The following is a 20496-nucleotide window of genomic DNA, read 5'->3' on the forward strand; positions in this document are numbered from 1 at the left end:
GGATTTGCCTTGGTATTTCCCTCCACCGAGAACTTGAGCTGGGATCCTGTCTTCTCTAATTGTTTTAGGTGGTATCTTGACACCTTGACTAAACTAGCAACAAACTTTATGGACAGAGATTACTCTTTATATCTCTCCTGCACCCCTATATACTTGGGATAATCTGGAAACAGTAGGTACTAAATTAATTCCTGATTGGCATGAAACCAATCAGCTTGAATACTATTACCAGCTTGAATAATATCTCCATTCATTTTAGAATACAAGTATTAGACGAGGGGATGGGAAATTGTTCAATAAAAACAAAGCTGTGCATGCCACAGTACACTTTCTTAGAAGGACTGTGTGAACATTAAAGGGATTTTATGTCAACAGCTCAGAAGTGACCTGGAAGGGTGTACAGAACAGAGGTAACACAACAGGCCTGAGACTGCTGTCCTCAGAAAGGCCTGTTTGCAAGTTCAGTTCTTGATTGGCATCTTCAGAAGCTGACTGGTAAATGGTTTTCTACACTGATACAGGATAAAACCTTAAGTGATGAGAGTGACTCATTGTGCCTAAACTGTTTGTACAATGTGGCTTATGATGAACACCTGCCTTCCTTCTGAGAGTCTGGAGTTTTGGTACCTGCTAGGCAGAGGGTGCCTCTGTCGCCAGCCCCTCAATAAAAAACCTCAGGCACTGGGTTGCTGATAAGCTTCCAGGAGACCACACTTCACACTTGTTTGTTCTCACAACTCATTGCTGGAGGAGTTAAGCATGTCCTGTGTGACTCCACTGGGAGCGGACTCTTGGAAGCTTGTGCCTGGTTTCCTTCAGACTTTAGCCCACGAGCCTGTTCCCTTTGCTTATTTTGCTTTGTATCCTTTTACTGAAATAAACTGTAGCCATGAGTATGACTATGCTGAGGACTGTGGGCTCTCTCAACCAATCACTGAACTAGGGGGTGGCTATTGATACCATACCTGGTCACCATTCCTCCCTCCACATTACTCAGAGAGAACATTTGTCCCTCACTGGTCAGTCCTTCCAGGGTTTGGTGTGTGCATTAAGGATGGGTGGGGAGCAGAACTTTGCCTAATTCTTTCTTCGCATTCCTCTACCTTCGTTCCTCCAAGAATTCCATATACACACTGTGGGACATTATTAACCTCAAGGTACAATCCTCCTTCCAACTGTGATCCACTGAATTTTCCCTTACACCTACTTTACAAACTGGAGACTCAGGTTTGAGGTTAAGTGGGATTCACTCTGGAGGAGGCATGCAGTTTAACAGCACAAATTCCATCTTCACTATTTTTGAATGTATATTTCTTCCTTGAATTTATATATACAAACCAGAAAAGAATTTCCCCCAAATGATTGCAGAATTCTATGTCTATTAAGAAGGCGAGAGTCTCGATAAACTATCTTTAAGTCACCAGACTGGACATGAGGAAATGAACCAATAGTCCTTTCTCCCTGTCCCTCTTTCCCCAATAATTACTTTCTGCTTGCACCATTACCAAGCATCTCGGAACCCCATCTCCCCGTTTGAGAATTATGGGATAAAGCGAAAAAAATCACACTCACCCCGACTCTCAAGGCTGCTGTTCAGTCGCCGTTCAGCTGTTTCTAAGAGCTGCTTGCCGGTTTTCCAGAGCTGGCACTGAGAGCAAGCTAGGTCAAACGCAGCCATGGCAGGGGGACTGAGGTCTTCCAGAACCTCTCTCAGGGGAGTGGTGGGCTCCATTGGGCTACTGCTTATCCAAAAGTCCTCCTGGAGTATGGGGATGGGGTCTCCAGAGGTGCTGAGCAGTTTGTCGGTCACATCAGAGATGGAGTAAAATACCATCCCTGGACACCCAGCAGTGGAGTAAAAAGTATGAGGTTAAAACAATTCTCACTACCACTTTTATTTTGAAAAGTAACTATTTAATAAATGTCTGAGGTCCTTCTGCACAGGATACCTTCTATGCATATCAGTACCATCACTACAGCCAACGCGTATGGCATCAAGACAACGGCAAGGAAAGGAAGACCAAGAGAAACTCAAAATGGTCAAGAGGAATGAGGGCTTCTCTAAATGGGATCTAAAAGCAGGTTGAGAAAGAGCGAGGCAGATCTGCACGTGCTAATCAGAAAAGATTTCTAAAATACATTGCTAAAAAAGCAAGGCAGAAAACAGAGGACTTGTAAGAGCCCATTTACATTGCAAACAAAAAGGATATGCATATATTCTTTAGAACTGGTATAGAAAATCTCTGGGAGCATGTAGAGGAAGCAACATGTGATGGTAACTTGATATACAGAGCCTAGACCAGCAAGAGATGTGAAAATGTGGGACCAAGATTCCACTTTCAAGAAATAATGAAAGGATGAACCCTTTCTGCAGGGCAGCCAAGGCTGAGAATTGAGACCTGTGACTTCCAGGCCACAGGAGTTAGATATAACTTCTTTACTTTACAGAAAAGTAAAAAAATATCCTTTTCCCTGAATAAGAAAAACTCCTAATCATTTCCCAAAGCCCAAGATAACGGCCCCCAAAACACATGGTGGAAACTGCATTCACACTCTTCAGTTTAAGTCACATAGGATAAGCTTAATGGAGTAGCTTGAGTGGCAGTTCAGTGACCACTGTGCTCAGCGAAGTTGGACACAGTTAGAAAATGACTCAATTGTGTCAGGACTGCTGTTCCTCAAGGCAAGTGTCCTGCTCTGGGTTTCTGCTCACCTTCATGATGAGTCTATCTATGATTTGGGCGGTTCGTCCCCTGATGCCCTCCCCCAGCTGCCTCACCCCCTACGGTGGCAACAGGGGAGCCAGACCTGCGGCTGCAGCGCTGCCAATGGCCTGCAGCGTTGAACGGCCACTGCCTGTCCTTCGGATGGTGCTGCCGCCCCCGTCCGAGTTCTGGTTTTCAATTTTGTGTTCTACTTGGGCCAGTTCCTGGATGACCTCCTGGTAGCGCTCCATGAACGTCAGCTCCCCTGCGCTGGGTGAGGACTTCAGGTTGAACATGAACACCACCTGTGACAGGAGAGAAAAAGGGGCTTGCTCAGCTGGGTAGCGTCTAGAGATGAGATCCTTGCCAGTAGTCAGACTATGGCCCTGAGACATCTGCTTTGTAGGGTCAAAAGAGCACTGGATGTTAGAAGAATAGATCAAATGTAGAAATAACTCATGAAAGTCAGCAAGAAAGCCACTGAAGCCCCAGCAGAAAATAGGCAAAAGATGTGGACAATTTCAAAGAGAAAACACGTATGAATAGTACAGACATGAAAAATGCTTTTCTTTACCAGTAATCCAGGGAATTTAATGTTTATACCACTTCGCATCTATCACAATGACAAAGTGTTAAAAGAAACCCTCAGTGGGTGGTGGTAGAAGGAAATGTCACAATCTTTTTTGAAAAGCAATTTGGCAATCTATAGAGCTTTAAAAACTTTTATATTCTTTGATGGAGATTTTTATGAAAAACTGTCTTAAGGAGATAATTCAGAAGTCTTAATGCCTAACGGTGATAATCTTGGCACTATTTATTACAACTATTACAAGGCTGAAAATAATATAAATGTTGAGTAATGGGAATAGTCAAATGCAGCTACCTAATCAGACTATTGTAAGGTCACTAAAAGCAGATACAAGGTAAATGCTTACATTATAATGTAAAAAAGGCACTGGAGTTTTAGATTCAAAATGATCTTGGCTCTATATGAAAGTCACATATAGCTTGGAAAAATATTGGCAAAAAATATACTTTAATATTGGTTGTTCTGGACAATAAGGTTAAAAGAAATTTTATTTTCTGGTTAATATTTTCTGGCATTTTCTTATACTAAGCAAAACTTGTTCTGTAACCAGGTTTAAAAAAATAAAGCTTTTATTAAAAGAAAGAAAGAAAAGCTCAAAGCCCCAGGAAAGGAAGAGGAACTGAGGACATTTATGGGTCACAATTGACTCCTTGGTTTGGGTGTAAGAAAGGCTGGTGAGGGTCCTATCCTCCCCATGAAGGACTGAATTATCATTATCATTAAAGTACAGGATCTAAAATGATCAGAGGAAGTTAAGCAAAAGTTATTCTATCTCCAGATATCCCCATGATTTATTCCTCAACATGAAAGAAAAATTCTCACCTACATGTTAAGGGACCAGCACAAGAGTCATAAATATATCCAGAGAGTTTTAATAATGAGTGTTGTAGGCTTTTATGCTATTAAATTTTAGCAATAGTAGAGGATTCCTACATTTCTTACAGCTCACACATAATCCTCTTAACATACCAGGAGGCAGAACAAGCAGGTATTACAATTAAGTCCAATTTTCAAATAAGGGTATCAAAGCTCAGAGGGAGTAAGTCCTTCTGATTTCTACTCCCTGCACTTTCCCCTGCACAACATGAACATTCCAGTTTGCTAGCCCCATATACTTCCTGTACATTGAACTGGCATTCTATTTATCATTAAAAATTATCTGCATAGTGATTTTCAACTATATGAAATCACGTATGTGCTCAGAGGATTACAAGGAAAGAAACAAAAATATTGCAATGTTCTGACTGTGGCTGAATATTTTCTTTTATCTTGCTAAAACATTGTTTGTATTAAGAAAACAAACAAATGATCCAACAGCTGAAATCTCCTCCTGGTTGGGTCCTGAAATCCACAGCGCTCAAGATGGCGCTCGATACACAGAAACTCCCTCCTGCTCCTCCTGCTGATGTAGCCCCTCAAGTGCTGCTGAGCGGCTCTGCCTGCACGTGCACCTGGCTTTACCCGAGGCCCAGCGGGTCGCAGGCAGCTGGGGGCTGACTCAGCGTTCTTTACTATGACAGGGTACAGCCTAGCTCCTAACACCTACTGCACAAGTGTTTGTGGGCTCACCTGATGGGCTTCTGCAAAGTTCCCCTGGAGGATGCAGGACGCCAGCAGTGACTCGGGTGGGGAGAACATCATGGGGATGAGGGAACTTTGAGGCTGGGGCTGCAACCGGCCATCCAGCTCATTCCTCCCAGACACAGTGCCCAGACTTCCCTCTGTTGGGACACAAGAATGGGGGGCCAAGGAAGTGACAGAAATTGAGGGAAAATGATCTGTCACCTCTCGTCAAACACCTATCTTCTCAAAGTCCTTCTAGAACTAAAAGGTCTGTAAATGGATCTTGATTTTTCCTCAAATGAAGGAGATACCTATGCTATCACCTTTTTCTTTTTTTTTTCTTTTAATTTAATCATAGTTGATTTGTACTACTGTGTTAGTTTAAGGTGTACAGCAAAGTGATTTGGGTACATATACACATATATGTGTGTTCTTTTCTCAATTCTTTTCCATTATAGGTTATCACAAGATACTGAATATAGTTTCCTGTTCTACACAGTAAATCCTTATTGTTCATCTGTTTTATACATAATAGTGTGTGTCTGTTAATATGGTATCATCTCTGAATACAAGACTTACGTACCAATTACTTTCCTTGGGTATTGACCTCTGTTTCTCTCTACTGATGGGTAACTCAGCTGATAGTGAAATAGCCCTTTCCCCTTTCCTTGCTGAAATCTGTCTATCTTCAGAACCAACCTTCTTGAACACAAGCATGAGCTGCTCAGTCCAGGCTTTTACGCCATGGTGTATGGCAACTCTGTGCCAGGGCAAAGCTGCTGGAAGTTGGCAAGTGGTTGGGAACCCCATACCTGAAGTACTTGTGCTCAGCTCACTGCTTGTACTTTCCAAGGATGGGTTGGAACCTCTGTCCCGGCCATCTAGAGTAGTATTAGGAAGAGGAGAGAAAATCAATCATTATTGCCTTACAGTGTAGAAAGTGGGAAGTTGTCTTGAAAGCTGAGATCTGGGTAGAGTGAGAGGATAATGGGTAGCTTCTATACCAGCTGCTCCTTCTACAGTAAAACACAAGCTCCTACAGACCAAAGTAAAGGGCTGGCTTAATATGGCCCCAGTGCTCAGTTTGGTAGTAGCTTATACCAGTGTTTTCCAATCTCTGGGGTCTCAGAGCCCTGGGAACTTTCAAGTTACTTCTAGGGGTTAGCAACCCCCATCTGCTCACTAAGCACTGTCAATATTCTGGGGGAAAAAAAAAAAAAAGGCACAACTCTTATGACCATGAAGCGGTAAGGTGCAAAAGAGGGTCACAAAATTTTCTTACACAGAGAATGTTGACCTTATACTTAAAAAAGCAGAGAGCCAAAGCATAAGGCCAGACTTGCCAAAGACCATGATACTGAAAGCCCTGGAGAAAAAGCTGCTTCTTATCAACACCTGCTTTCCTGAAGTGCTAAGGCTTTCAAAGGGAATTCACAACGCCTTGACTGATGATTTAAGGGTGATATCAGCCCATGTAAGGGAGCCTCCCTGGCTCACTGCTGGGGAAGGAACAGACCAGTGCAGGAAAGAGAAGGTGGATTGAGCATTCTGGGCTGGATGAGTCAAATGGATGCAAACTATGCCTTTTGACTCAAACCAATTAACTGAGCAGCCTAAGGGCCTCGGCCTTCAAGTTTTCCAGGTTTCTCTTACGGTATCCTCACCCCCAGCCAGTATGCTCTCTGTTATCATCGTCCCTTAGATAAAGCCTACTCATTCTTCTGAGCTTGGTTCAGGAGTCAACTCTTTCATGAAACCTGTGCCCTCCTTTGCAGGCTAAGCTGATCTTCCCTTCTAAGAGATTTCTTCTGCCTTCAGGCAGTGCCTTCGTGCAGTTTAAGCTTTCCATGTATACTGTCTATGCAGGTAAATTATAAATTCTCCGAAGGCAAAGTCCTGGTTTATGTCTCATTCACCTCCCTTAAGAGTTAGCACACAGGAAACTCTTACGAATTCCCCGTTAATTACCTAAAAACCAGCACCAAAAATAGCAATGGAAGTGTGATTATCTAAAAGTTTAATACCCCGGTATAATGCTCCTGTGTTAAACTCCTTAAAGAAAACTCATAATCAAAGTCAAAAGACAAAGAGAGCAAAACCCGTAGCACATAATGACAGAATATTTTCCTTAAGGTATAAAGAGCTTCTTACAGATCAACAAGAAAGATGAACTCAATAGAAAACACAGAACTTAGACCAGAAAATATAAATGGCTAATAACTATGTGAAAAAACATTCAATCTCAAACTAAAAATCAGTATTAAAACAATGATGTCCCATTACTGTAATAATCATATTGGCAAAGATTAAACAAAATCTGATACTATGCATTTTTGATGAATGTCGTGCCAACAGGCATTCATCTACACATGGTGGGAATGTAAACTGGTCCACCTTTCTTGGGGGCAATTTGGTAATATCCGTATTCTATACCCACACAATTTGACCTTCTATTCTACTGCTAGGGACTTATCCTATAGATACACTCACAGAAGTATGCACAGACCTATGTACAAGGTTGTTTACTGCAGCACTGTTTATAACAGCAAAAAACTGGAAACAATTAGAATGCCCACAAAAACATATGACAGTGGAATGCTAAGCAGCCTTTAAAATAAGTGAAGTGAGTTCTCAATATATAGTATGATACATTTATATATATAAAGGGATATAAGTGAAAAAAGAAAGTTGCAGTTCTCTATGCAGTATGATGAATCTGTATACCTAAAATGATACACACACTTGTACTGCATGGAGAACTTCTGGAAGAAAACCCTCAGCAAGGGTTACCTTAGGTGTGTGGGACTAGGATAATCTTAGATCACTTTTGTTCGTACGCTATCTTAAAAAATTGCTTTAAGTTACTTTAAGATCTTTAAGATACTTTATCTTTAGTAATTGCTTTATTGCTTTATATTGAAGAATATTAGACAAGTGGCAATATACCACTTGACAGGTGCATGGGAAGGAGGCATGGGGAGAGCTCTTCAGATCACCTGTCCGGCTCCTTCTTGTCCGACGACCCCGGCGGAGACTGGGGTGCCGTGTGGCAATGTGCCAGTATCTTCGGGAGGGCTGCTCCTCTGCAACAGCAAACCCAATGGGTCATATGGAGAGTGATCAATTTTTTTTTTAATTGAAGTATACTTGCTGTACAATAGAGTGAGTCACAATTTTTAAAGGTCATACTCCATTTACAGTTATTGTAACATACTGGCTATATTCCCTGTGTTGTACAGTATACCCCTGTAGCTTATTTTACACCTAATAGTTTGTACTTCTTACTCCCCTACCCCTACCCTACATTGCTCCTCCCCTCTTCTGAGAGTGATGGGTTTTGACTTGACCCACCTCCTGGGTAACAGGTAGGGGAAGATCCGGACTGGCTGGTGAGACAAGGAGCCATAACCTAGAGTTCTGACCCGGGTTGCTATGGTGATACACCCTGAGTTACTGTGACTCCCATGCACTCCTAGCTCTCTCCCACATTCCTGAGATTTTTCTCCCTCCTCCGTTTCTGTTATCTCCTCTTACCTGAGCCCTGATTGCTGGTCACCACCTTGTACCTCCACTGGGCCTCAGAGAGAACCTTGGAGAACTGGTGCAGGCGGCTCTGCAGTCCGTCTCTGCTGCCCGAGCCGCTCTGGCCTTCAAGCAGCTTTGGCTTGTCAGGAGGCCCGTGGCTGCTGAGCTCATCCAGCTGCTCCTGGAGAAGCCTGAGGAAGGCCCCTATTGCAAACTCGTCAGCCAGGAACCCGCTGATACCGCTAGTAAAGTGCTGAAGGTCCAAAAAGCTGTGCCCATGAGGCCCTGGGGAACCGTCTTTTAGCTCTGCCTTCACACAGCTGGGGATCGTGCAGTCCAGGCTCCTTGGGGCCCCCAGGGGTCCCAGTTCTGACTTCGTCTCAGGCTGTGCTATGTGCTGAGGGCTCTCAGATGGGGACCTCAAACCCACTGGGCCCTTCCCCTCAACGTCATCCTCCTCAGCATAGTCCTCGGGTAGGTGAGGCTCTGGGTGAAGATCGGCAGCGGTGATGAGGAGCAATGAGAAGATGTTTTCTAGAAGTTCCAGGCGCAGAGAGTCAGGAATACTACACAGATACTGTTGACATCTGGCCAGGTATGTTGAGAAGAGATTGGAAGCACCTGAAGAAGCATGCATAAGAGAAGAGGCCAGAGATAGAAAGGAGAAAAGGCAAACATTACAAATAGTACTTGCAGGACTCAAGCATTCTCCCAACTTTAACTCATTTCTTTCTTTGTGATGACTCGGGGAACTGTGGTTAGTCAGAAGAATAAGGAACTACTGACCAATGTCTTTTCATGATTTGTGGAAAGATTTTGCAAACTTGCTAAAAGTATAGCTCACTGAACACTCATTATTTTGCTTCCACTTTTTCAATTTTACATGATTCCTCGTCTCTGAGAAGCACTTCCTATTTCAGTTCCTAGAATGAAGGCAGCAAGGGGACTCCTTACTTCTCAATCTTCCTTTCACTCGTTGTTACACTACAGGTGATCACAGGCTACTTAAGCTGCTTAAGAAATACTCCCTGGCCAAAAGTGACCATGCTCAGAGGTTAAGGTCTATCCCAAAGCTGCAAGGGAGGGATAGCTGACCACTAGTCACAGAATGTAAGTTAAGGAGTTATAAGTTATTAAGAAAAATGAGAAAGAGTAAGATAAAAGGTTCTTTCACACTACAGGCTATGACCAATGACACTGACTTAGACGGCTGCATTTGGAAAAATAATCAGGAGTGTGCTCCTACTGGAAAGGTAAGTATTGCTTCTCAAAACTTATTTCAGTTTACACATCACTTATACACACATACACACAGACTATACACCTAGGTGCAGACTAGCGTGACGTGAAATACCATTTACTGTGGATTGTAGTTTTAAAAAAAGCATTTGGAAAACACTGTATGAGGTGACAAGACTCTGTTAGAACTTACGCAAATCACTTGCTTTCTCATGTCCTTTTGATTCATGGAGGCTGATAAATGGATGAAATTATTCCTGGGCCTAATAAAATCAAGGCCACCGCCCCAATCGTGGTGGAAAAGGGCTCCCACACAAAGAACCTACTGGGACAGGTGTTCCCAACTTATGCCCAGAAAGGGGTGGGTGGTGGTGCTGTACCTGGGGAGGAGCGAGAATCACCCCCTGGCTCTGAAGCCGAGGCCACATCCTCAGAGGGACCGTCTCTGCATTCCCGGCACTGAGAATGCTGGTGTGAGTTCACACAGAGGGCATAGATGGCATACTTCATGGCACAGAAGCTCCGGTAGAGTGTCAGGTTCTGACACTGGCTCAGGTGCGCAGGGACCAGGGCATCAGCTGAATCTGAATTGTAGAGAGAAAACAGCAGAACTTCAGACTCGGTTCTTTCAGGTAGGGGATGCACGTGTGGCTGAAGCAAAGAGATGTTGTGCTGCTAGTCCCCTAAGTGTACTCACTCTCCCTCCTTCCTGTCAGTGTGATTGCCTCCCTTCCAGGCCTTTTCCTCTAGTCCACAGCAACTTTCAGTCATGTGGTTTCCTGTTCTCCACCAACCTCCCTTCTGTATGTCCGTTCAACCTAGGCCTCATGGCTATTTAACGAGTCTTTCCCTTCCATTTCTTAAAATACTTGTTTTCCCCTTTTTAAAAAATTAAAACTTAAAGTAATGCTTAGTTCACTTTTTAAATGTCACGTTATCCAAGAGGCAGGCTTAAAATGTGTTTAGACTGAGAAATGAGAGCAAAGGCAACAAAATTGTTTTTAATTGACATTTTAAAGAAACCCCTAAAGCAGACATCATGGGAAAAAACAGACTCCTTGTACTTGCCTAATAATTTGTAATTTTTCATTAAAAAATTTTCTTTTGAACTTTAGGAGGGAGGGTACCATAATCTTTACAGAAATTCCAAGCATCTTGATCTAGCCCTAATTATTTCCATAACAAAAGTACAACCTGTTCAAAGAGAAAACATTAAATGTAATAAAGCAAAAAGAAGGAAAAAAATATCACCCATAATCCTAACAGCTAAACACAACCACTGCTACATTCTGGTTTAACCCTTTTTTAATAGTTCTGTGTATGTGTGTATGTGTTTGAGTGTCACAACATTTTACATACTATTTAATTTTCCCACTTCTTAAAAATCCTTTACAGCGTAAGCATTTGATTATGTTCCTCTATAAACTAAATCTCTCTGGCTGCATATAGTTCTACTGAATGAATCCCTTGCCTCTGTGTATTCCGCAAGGGTAGGACATTGGAGTAGCTAGGATGCTTTGCTACTATGATGTTGCAACAAGCCTCTTTAAGCATAGGCTTCCTAGAGAACACTTCTAAGAAGCTTGGCCTCACCAAGGTCAGGGTAATAAGAAGAATACGGTCAATACTGTTCTATGGCCTTGACCTCTACATGGCATTACAGCCCAGGGCCAGGACTTACAAGCACCCTGAGAGGGAGTGGCTCCTTACATTTTTGCCCCAGATGCCTCTCTTGCCTCACCCTAGTCCCAAGCCCAATTATCACTCCTCTTTTGCCTTTTCCAAGTTCAAGATCCAAGTGTGTCCTGGTGGGTCACCAGGGTTAGATTTCAAATAGTTCTTTGGAAGCCTTCTGTTTTTGTATGTAGAAAGCAGAGTTCCAGTTCTTTGAGGAAATCTGCTAAACAAGTTGCTGAGCTTTCCAGAAAAAAATACAGACTGTAGTAACAGTAGTTTTACAATTAGTCTTCTTAAAAAGCAAATCAAAGCAATATCTAGGCTGAAAAACAACTACTGTCATGCGAGAATGTCGGTTTCTCTCAAAGGTAAGGTCCCTGGCCTGTATGGTAGGTTGTGACTAAACTATGGTATGATTTTTGAGAGCAAAAAGAAAGAGCTTGCTAATGGGCACTTGAATCTTAAGCAAAGATCTAAGGTTAAAACACCCCTTTGCTGCTTTTTCAGACAATTCTTTCTTCTAAAAGAAAAACTCTAAAAAAACTCTGAAAAAAAATCTTCTAAAAGACTCTTTATCTGTTCAACAGAGTTGGAAGAAGATATGGGGGTGAAGGAAGGCACAAAATGTGCTGTGAGAAAGCTTATGAAGTATGGAGAGAGTCAGCAAGAATTTGCACGAATACCGCCAATAACAATGCTGTGAACTCAGAGGGCAGTTCCCAGTTCTGTTGCAGTGGAATGAGGGATGCCAGCGGTTCCTGAGATGGTTTCATGAGGATAAAGGTACCTATGGGATTGTTCTCACAGGAATCCCCATGCCTCACCAAGACAGGGGAGGATGTCCCTGCATCCCATTATCTGACTGGGCCAAACAGCACTAATTTAGAGGAGACCTGTTGGACCACCCATCTTAATAGATGCTGGCAATCACATCTAGATAAATCTGGTGCTGAAAGAAACATGTGCAAGATTGTCCTAAGAGGGAGCCTTGCCCAGGTCACCCCATGACCAACTCACCATGCTTTTTCTGGTCCTTGGCTGGCACCTTCTGTAGGAGCTCAAGAACAACTTCCTCCCTGAGGGCTGGAAGGTTTGTAAGGTGATGGAGAGAGTAGAGCACTGAGTGGCTGTCTCCACCATGTAAATGACACAAGAGATCTCTCTTTGGTATGGGGTTGCTGAAAGGGAAAGTTGGGAGGATGGAAAGGGAGGCAGTTTATAGAATTGCTTTGAGAAAGTCCAATATCCGTTCCCTCTTATTCTTTCTCTCTGGCCTATAATACCAGGGGTTTCACTCCCCCAAGCACTAAATTTTAGTTGGTCTGTGACAGAGGATAGCATTTATTTACCCTGCAGGAAGGACATCCATCAGGCCAGCTCTACTTGTCTAGAAAGGAGCCAGAAAGGGCCTCTGTGCTCAGGAAGGACTAGGAAGGGCCCACAGATTAAGGTTCCTAATTTCTGTACTCTGCCTCGCTGAGAGCTCACATGAGCTTTTCTGGCCTTCCTTTGATTCAGCGCCCCTTACTACCTTCCCCTCTGCCTTCAGGAAGTGCTGGTGAGGTGGGTGAAGACCAAAACAGAAACCCAGATATAGAAAAGATCCAACACTAAGTTATGAAGGAGACACAGGACCTCACACACAGTTCAAGAGGCAGTGATTGAACAAAACTGTGATCCAGGATGACATGTGGCTAAGAATGTGGACCACATTCACTAGCTGTGTGACTTTGGGCATGTTATTTAACACCCGTGGCCTGCAGTTGCCCCACCTTGAAAATGAGGATAACAATGGTATCTACTTCATAGGATTATTGTTATGCTTAAGTGAAATCACATACATGCATGGTGTATACTAAGTACTCAGGAAATGTGAGCTTTCATTCTTTTTATCACTGTTCTCTAGTTATGATCTAACAGTTGGAACAATAATTAGCTGCTGATCAACACTGTCAGCCCAAAATATTTATGGAGATATCTTGAAAAGGCCACACGTGCAGAGCATGGGGTCAAGTGTGCCCAATGGTGAGAAGGGGGCTGGCTGCACAGGGCCATACCTGCTCTGTTGTACACACCACTCCAGGACCTCCAGGTGAGCCCACAGCCCATCACAGGCATCCCTGAGGAGCTTATCACAGCCTTGGTCCTGTGTTGATATGGGAGAAGAAAGAGAGGCTGACTCAGGCACGTGGGCTCAGAGACCATGACCGACTTCAGGACCCTGCATCCTGCCTCAGCCCAAAGCCCCACTGCACTCACTTCCGGGGCAGCTTGGGCTGCAGAGTGAGAGTTACCTGAGTTCTGTGGAGTGTCTGGAGCAGCCTCTGGGCTGATGCTAGGCTCTGGCAGTGTGTCCAGCCCAGAAGCACAAGCAGTCGACTGAGAGGCCTGAATTCTCTATCCAGCAGGCAGCCAAGACTTGGGAAGTCTTCCTCCTTCAACAGCGTGAGCGCCGTCACCTGTAAGCCAAAGGAGGCTGCTATAGGCAGCTGTGGGGACTTGCTGCTCATCAGGGTAAGAAGCTTTTCAATATAGAAGGGCGATTTCTGACAATGATAGAAGTGATGAGTTGAATAAAAAATGTTCATGAAAACCCTGGACTGAAGCTCCCTGAAGGCAGGGACTGACTTCTGTTGCAACCCCAGATCCTAGCACAGTATACTGCACACAGAATGAGGTTAATAAATATCTCCTGAATTAAACTGAAGCTCAGATGCAATCTGAGCATAATTAAACTCCTCCATCAGCTAGGCAACATATTGCTGCCACTGTCTTTTCTTTCTCACACCCTCCAGAAAGCTTCCACATATCCGACATTTTAGTGCCTACCAAAGGACCCCGGCAGTTCTAATCATGAATGATAGGTTCTCGGAGCCTTCTGGAACTGTGAGATGGACAGAAACCAGATGACTCACCACTAATCCAACTGCTTTGTGCTGGATAAATGAGTGGAAGAGAAAGGATGAAGGAAGAAGCCTGGAGAGAATCCCCGGGTGATGGGAGAATCATTAAGTGTGACGTACCAGGATCTGCTCGAGGAAGTGCTTGCTGTTGCTCAGGCAATAGAAATAGGCCAATTTCCAAGCCTGGGCTGGGTCAGGGTTGGAGAACAGGGCTAGCATTGCCCGCTCAGGATCTGGATGATCTGGTGAGACTGAAAATCAAAGCAGACAGCGTGACTGGGGCACTGGAGCTCTTCCTTCCTAAGCTAAAGCCCATTTGAAAAACCAATTGAAGTGAGAGTTCACCCTTTCAAAAAGTTAAACCAGGTTTCCTACACTTCTATCTTAAAGACTCTTTACTTCTCTCGGTAGCTTCTGAAAAGCTCTTTCCTGCTATTACTACTACTTCATTTCTTCCCCCATCACTTCATCTTAGACTACGAAATCTGTGCTTTTACAAAAGAACATCTTGCCTATTTTTGCTTAGCTCCTTCTGTTAGATTTCCTGATCACCAAGGAAGGCAGCAGGCTGGAGGAACTTCAGAGGGGTCGGGCAGAGTGGAATTACCAACACATAAGGAGAGGCAGTGAGGGGAACACACCTTTTCCCGAGGCTGTGGCTCTAGGTGGCTTTTCTGTGGCCTTCTCCACATAGACATGGCCATACAGGGACACCAGGCCCCGCCCGGCCTCATGCAGCAGGCAGCCGAGCAGCCACTCCTCCTGCAGGGGACTCCCCTCTGTCCTGCAGGCCTCTAGCAGCTCCTCACACAGGACACGCAGCTCAACCCCGAGTGGCTCTGCAGGGCAATGCAGAGTCCGCAGGGCTCCATAGATGGCATCGACCACCCCTGGGGGCCCAGCGGCAGGGCCCCGCAAAGCTTGCAGTGCCTTTCGAATGAGGTCCACCAGCACCTTTTGCAGAGGCCCACCACTGAGTCCAGTGCCATTGTCCTCCCTAAGCAGGAGCTCCAGCAAGGCGTGCGCCGGCTGGGGAGCCCGCCTCAGGAGGTCCCAGAGCAAAGAGACAGCTTCTGAGCTGAGACAAGGGGCCCAGCTCTCCCGCCTCCGATTTCCATCAAGCACAGGGTCTATGGTGTCTTGTGCTAAGATCACATACAGCTCCTAAACAGAGGATGAAGAGAACATGCCCAGAATGTTATCACTTCTATACCATGATGTTTTCCTCTTTTCAATACACACACACACAGGTATTAATAGTAGGAGTAGCAAACACTTCCATAGTAGTTTTTTAAATGTGCCAAGTCCTTTACACAGAAAAATTAATCCTTACAACCTCAGGAAGAGGATGCTACTATTATCTTCATTTTGCGGGCAACCTCAAATCAGGAAGCTGAGGCAAAGAGAGACTTGCCCAAGGCCTCCATGCTCAAGCTAGTCACTTCCACCCCTACTGCCTCTGAAATGTCCACTGTCAATCTAAATTAGGGACTGCAAACTCACAGACTAGGTAACAAATGGGTATATGAGATCTCAAAGCATATACATTAAATTAAATAAAAGAACATCACACACCAGATGAAACCATGCTTTCAGGTACAGGCCATTCTTTATCCTTCTGTGAAAACTTCACCAGTACCTGCAACCCACATAACTCTTCCTCTTCATTGGGCTTTCGATGTTCTTAAAATTAGTACCAGGTGGTTTAGTATATAATTGTGTCATGTGTATATTTCCTTCCTCCCCAACTAGACTGCAGGCTCTTAAAGATAACACCTCTGTAGCCTATAATTTGGTAGGCTATTTCCCACACTTCAGCACCATTCCTGTTCGGTGCTCAGGGATCCTTCTTCATGAACTGCCTCCATGATGGTCACAGGACCATGAGTCCTTGACCTAATACAAGTGAAAGTCCCTACCTCTAAGAATTCTATAATCAGATAAGTTTTCCCTAACTCTAAATAACTCTACCTAGCCTGGTCTTGCCTGAGAACAGAGTACAGCCAACATCCTGGGGACCTGTCTCTGCTGGATCGCTGAAAGTTGAGCTTGTTGAGCGACTAGAACCCTGGTCAGACAGATCCAAGGCATCTCTCACCTTGAGGATGTCCTCTGGAATGTCACCTGGGAGGTCTTCTGATAATAAAAGAAACTCAAGCTTTCTCCGGAAAACAGTTGGGAGTAACTTCTAGAAGAATCACAAGAAGGGAGCATAGAGATTAGGCATCTGCTTTAGCTAACATTGATAAATAAATACTTTTTTCCAGTTAGTCTTATTTCTGCTGTTTTCTCTAAGATAAAGTACTTTTTGATCATTAAATTCCTGGCTATGTTTTCAGACATTTATCTTTATAAACAATAACAGCTAAACTGAACACATACCCCCTCTTAAACACTAGCACTTAAATCCCACATTGATTAGCCTTAAACTCCAAAGCTTGCTCATTCATGTGAAGTTTTTCTCTAACTTGAAGTCTTTCTCTAAGAATCTCCCGTGCAGTGTCCAAGACACCCAGTAATGGGTAAGCGGGGATGGAATGGCCCACACGATCCTCTTTGGGCCTAAACCCGTTTCAGGGATTCATTATCAGTTGGAAAAATAAAAGTAAAAGGGAAGAGATCTAAAGTTTATGAAACACTTGTTCTGTGCCAGGTACTAAGAGCCATATTTTCATGTGTTTTTAAAAACCTCACTTACTAAATCAAACAAACCTACAGCATCAAGATACCTTTAAAAATAATGTTCAGTAAAGATAAAATGGTTAGGAAGTATTTCCCAATCATTTCAAGCATGGAAAGGAAAAAGTGACCCTGATGTCTGTTAATGAGACATGCCGTCAGAGATAACTGATATATAAAGGAAGTGAAAGCTTCTGACTCTTCCTGTACTGGCTTGGTTCATAATAACTTCCCTTTACCTGGTCCTTAAAAGTAAAATGACAGTCTCCCTTTCTCCAGACACAAATACAAGTAAGATGAAAGTCTGAGACTAATTCTGACAAACACTGCTTTAAATTAGAAACACCAGTAAATCATGCAGCTGGTTAGTTTCCTGAAGATGCATTTTATTGACAAGCCTCCTAACTCAAGGCAAGAAGCACCTGCAGGATTGTGTATATGTGAGTAGAAGTTTAGAACGCAAGATCACATTTACTTTATTCGTGTGCCATTCATCACAGCAGAGACTAACGTGATACAGTATGTCCGTGGCCCCAAATCCTTCTTACCACACCCTTCCCTAATGCACCTATGCCATCTGAACGCTTGTATAATGCTCATGATTGGAAAGTGATGGAGAAAATTCATTCTGACAAGTTGAAGGTGAGTGCTTCTATTGAGAATGAAGGGGAAGGAACAGATAAGGCCAGACTGCAAGCTCTTAAAAAGATTTTAGGACTTTCATTAAAATCCTAAAGACTGACCAGCTAGTATTTTTTTTTTTTTTACTGGTGAAATTACGTTATGCATATACAGGGTCATAAACAACCAATATTTCTAAAACAGGTAAGAATTTGCTCAATGTTTCTGAGCACAGATCTCCTTACTATAACAGCAATGCATATTCAACACAGAAAAATCAGAATATACAAACAGGCAAATGAAAAGAGCCCCCCACCCCATCTTTCCATTGGAGAACTACTATTACTATAGTGTTATAAGGGTATTCAGACCATTTTCTATACATGCATCTATATATGCATTGCATGCAAACCACACATTCTGTTTTCTGAACTGTTTTTTTTCCATACAGCAGAATATGAGCATCCCCTTACATCACTGAAAATTCATTTACCACTGATTTTTAATAGTGGCATGGTATTTTACAAATATATTAATCAGTCCAGTATTGTGGCCATGGCAATTATTTCTAACTTTTCCTCTATTAGAAGCAGCATGGGTAAAATGACTATAACTCAACAAAAAATGTTAAAAAAAAAAAAAAAAGCAGCAGCAGCAGCAGCAGCAGCAGCATGGCACTGAACATCTCTGCAGCTAAATCTCTGCACACATGTTTACACCTGTAGAGATAAATCACTACAAGATAAAAAGGCAGAAGGCAGAAAATGGATGAAGAAAAGGGAAAATGGAATCACTGTTTTCAATGAATAATTAAAAAGGTGTTTTTGGCAGCAGGTGGGAGACTGGAAAAGGAGTAGCAGCAAGTCCCTCGAAGATGAAGGTCAGTCCAGGATAATTACTGGCCTTGTAGAACTACTTCAAGAATGCATGTGAAGTCTTTGTCCTCATATAAAATTTTAAAATTCTCTGAGGTCCTTGTATAAAGTGTCCACCATTCCCACAACTGTTTAAATAACTGAGGTAGTGGAGCTTCAAGGACCAAATGGTCTTCAACGCTGGGAAAAAACAACTCAGTCTGTGAAAAGGAGTCAGGGAAGTGAAATCCACCGCCTGATCTGGTTGAGTAACTGGAAAATAAGCAACCACCAATCAGCCATGAAATAACAAATACGCTCTTCTGAGGCAAAAGTTCAACTGGTTTGACAAATTTCATGTTTGTACTAAAAAGATCTTTAGTCAGTACCTAACTCTAAGACATTTTTCCTTTTCTCTGAAAATACTATCGGATATTTTGGCTGAAGATTTCTCTTCCAGATTTGAACCTATAGCCAGCTCTTAATCGCCTTGGGTTGTTTATTTTTCAATTTTGCTTCCCTTTCTTCCCTCTCCTGCAGATCTCATTTGCTTTGCTGCACCATTACCAAAAGCCTGGATAAGAGGTGCATTTAGATTAGTAACTTCTGTTACTTTTTGACAACTATGTGAATAGGGGTAAATGTTAGGCAAGACCAGAACTAAAGACAAAATTCATTCTGATGACTGAGAGGAGTGAAGAAGAAACTTAGGCTAAATTACAGACATTTACAAAATAGAATTTATGGTTCCTTACTTTTTAAAGTCCATGTAGGTTAATGTTGAGGTGGAAAAGTAGTGGACTGAGGATAGAAGTTAGAAGACGTTGGTTCCAGATCCATTTCTGCCAACTAACTTTATGGTTAACTAACTTGGGCCAGTCATCGCTCTTCTGAGTCAGAGGTTCCTCACTTAACTCTTTAAGTCTGAAGTTTAATATAAAATTGCTTCATTGAAATTTCCTTAATGGGCATCAATTTCTGATAATTGATACATACTTCTAAAACAGTTTGAATGCCAATTTTTCTTAAAAAAAAAAATCCAAACCCAATCATTTCCTTAAAAGTTTCTTTCACGATTAATTCGCTCACTTTGTTTTCATATTTGGTAACTTTTAGTTCAATTCACATGAGTTATTAAATTATTAATGAGATTTAAATCTATAAGATTTCATTGCACTGGACTACTTAAAATAAGATTTTTGAATGAACTACCAACTTTCAGCTCAGCCCATTCTCCATTACTTGAGTATATGAGGATTAAACTTTACTCACTATCTTGTCATTTTCATTGAGTTCTGCAAAGTTCTGTTCAGGCACAAGACTCACAGTGGTATTTATCAAAATGGTATCACCTCAAATGGTATTACATGCCAATGTAGGTTAGTGAATTAATAACTGAATTTAGGTAAGGAGACAGTGATAAACATTTAAGCCATTCTCACTGCCAATACTGAGAGAGGAGTATGACAAACCTCAAAATACAGGAAGTAACAGAAGGGAAATTTCATAATTCCTTCCAAAGTCTTTTCAATCCTGGCCTCAAGAGGAAATCTGAAATATAAAACTATTTACCTTTTCCAGGGCCAACCATTTTTCCAGTACAAGAAGCCAGACCCAGGCTAATCTTGGAGGGTTGATGTCCTGTCCACATCTGAAAAATGTAAAAAGAAAAAATTTCTAAACAAAGGGTTTGTTTCTATTGACCTTTTTCTCTTTTGTAATCCAAGATTTAGATTTCACTGCTCAGTCTGTTTTAAACCTGAATAGGGAAGACATAGCCCTAATGAGAAATTTTTGAATGTATATGACAGATCAATAAACTAGAACCAGAACAGAACTAGTAGCTTTCACTTAAAAAAAAAAAAAAAAGGAAAAAAAGGTCTCAATTCTACCTCCATCTCCCTATTTAGTCTTTACTATTTTTAAACAAAATTATATCATCCAGAAAACTATAAAAGCAAAGCTATCTAAAGTATATTTTTGAAAACAGAAACTGAATCAAGTAGTCTTAAAGAAAACAAGGAACTTCATAAAAATTTATTTTTAACTCTATGCTAAAAACAGGGTAACAGGATTAATAGCCTTTCTATGAAGTTAGTAATTTAGACAGTAACTGTCTGGAACCCAAACTTAAGGGATAA

The 20496-nt window shown here is 42.4% G+C and overlaps 1 protein-coding gene and 1 long non-coding RNA gene across 5 annotated transcripts in view; both read right to left on the reverse strand.

The window, feature by feature from the left end:
* Nucleotides 1-20496, reverse strand: part of ZFYVE26 (zinc finger FYVE-type containing 26) — a 57719-nt gene that overhangs the window by 35465 nt on the left and 1758 nt on the right. For all 4 annotated transcript variants that reach the window (XM_031453912.2, XM_031453911.2, XM_031453915.2 and 1 more), the window contains exons 3-16: nucleotides 19928-20006; nucleotides 16300-16389; nucleotides 14843-15365; nucleotides 14322-14452; nucleotides 13593-13757; nucleotides 13356-13444; nucleotides 12316-12476; nucleotides 10002-10205; nucleotides 8392-9003; nucleotides 7854-7940; nucleotides 5670-5738; nucleotides 4864-5015; nucleotides 2809-3010; nucleotides 1573-1836 (exon numbers count right to left, since the gene is read on the reverse strand). In XM_031453912.2, coding sequence (XP_031309772.2) covers nucleotides 1573-1836; nucleotides 2809-3010; nucleotides 4864-5015; nucleotides 5670-5738; nucleotides 7854-7940; nucleotides 8392-9003; nucleotides 10002-10205; nucleotides 12316-12476; nucleotides 13356-13444; nucleotides 13593-13757; nucleotides 14322-14452; nucleotides 14843-15365; nucleotides 16300-16389; nucleotides 19928-20006 — 2828 coding nt within the window. The remainder of the gene's footprint in view (nucleotides 1-1572; nucleotides 1837-2808; nucleotides 3011-4863; nucleotides 5016-5669; nucleotides 5739-7853; nucleotides 7941-8391; nucleotides 9004-10001; nucleotides 10206-12315; nucleotides 12477-13355; nucleotides 13445-13592; nucleotides 13758-14321; nucleotides 14453-14842; nucleotides 15366-16299; nucleotides 16390-19927; nucleotides 20007-20496) is intronic.
* On the reverse strand, nucleotides 17246-19417 carry LOC135321316 (uncharacterized). Its single transcript, XR_010381009.1, has 2 exons — nucleotides 19111-19417; nucleotides 17246-18628 (listed from the first exon to the last, which is right to left on the reverse strand). It is a non-coding gene; the product is annotated as an uncharacterized LOC135321316 (long non-coding RNA).

The sequence above is a fragment of the Camelus dromedarius genome, chromosome 5 (assembly GCF_036321535.1).
Source record: "Camelus dromedarius isolate mCamDro1 chromosome 5, mCamDro1.pat, whole genome shotgun sequence".
NCBI lineage: Eukaryota > Metazoa > Chordata > Mammalia > Artiodactyla > Camelidae > Camelus > Camelus dromedarius.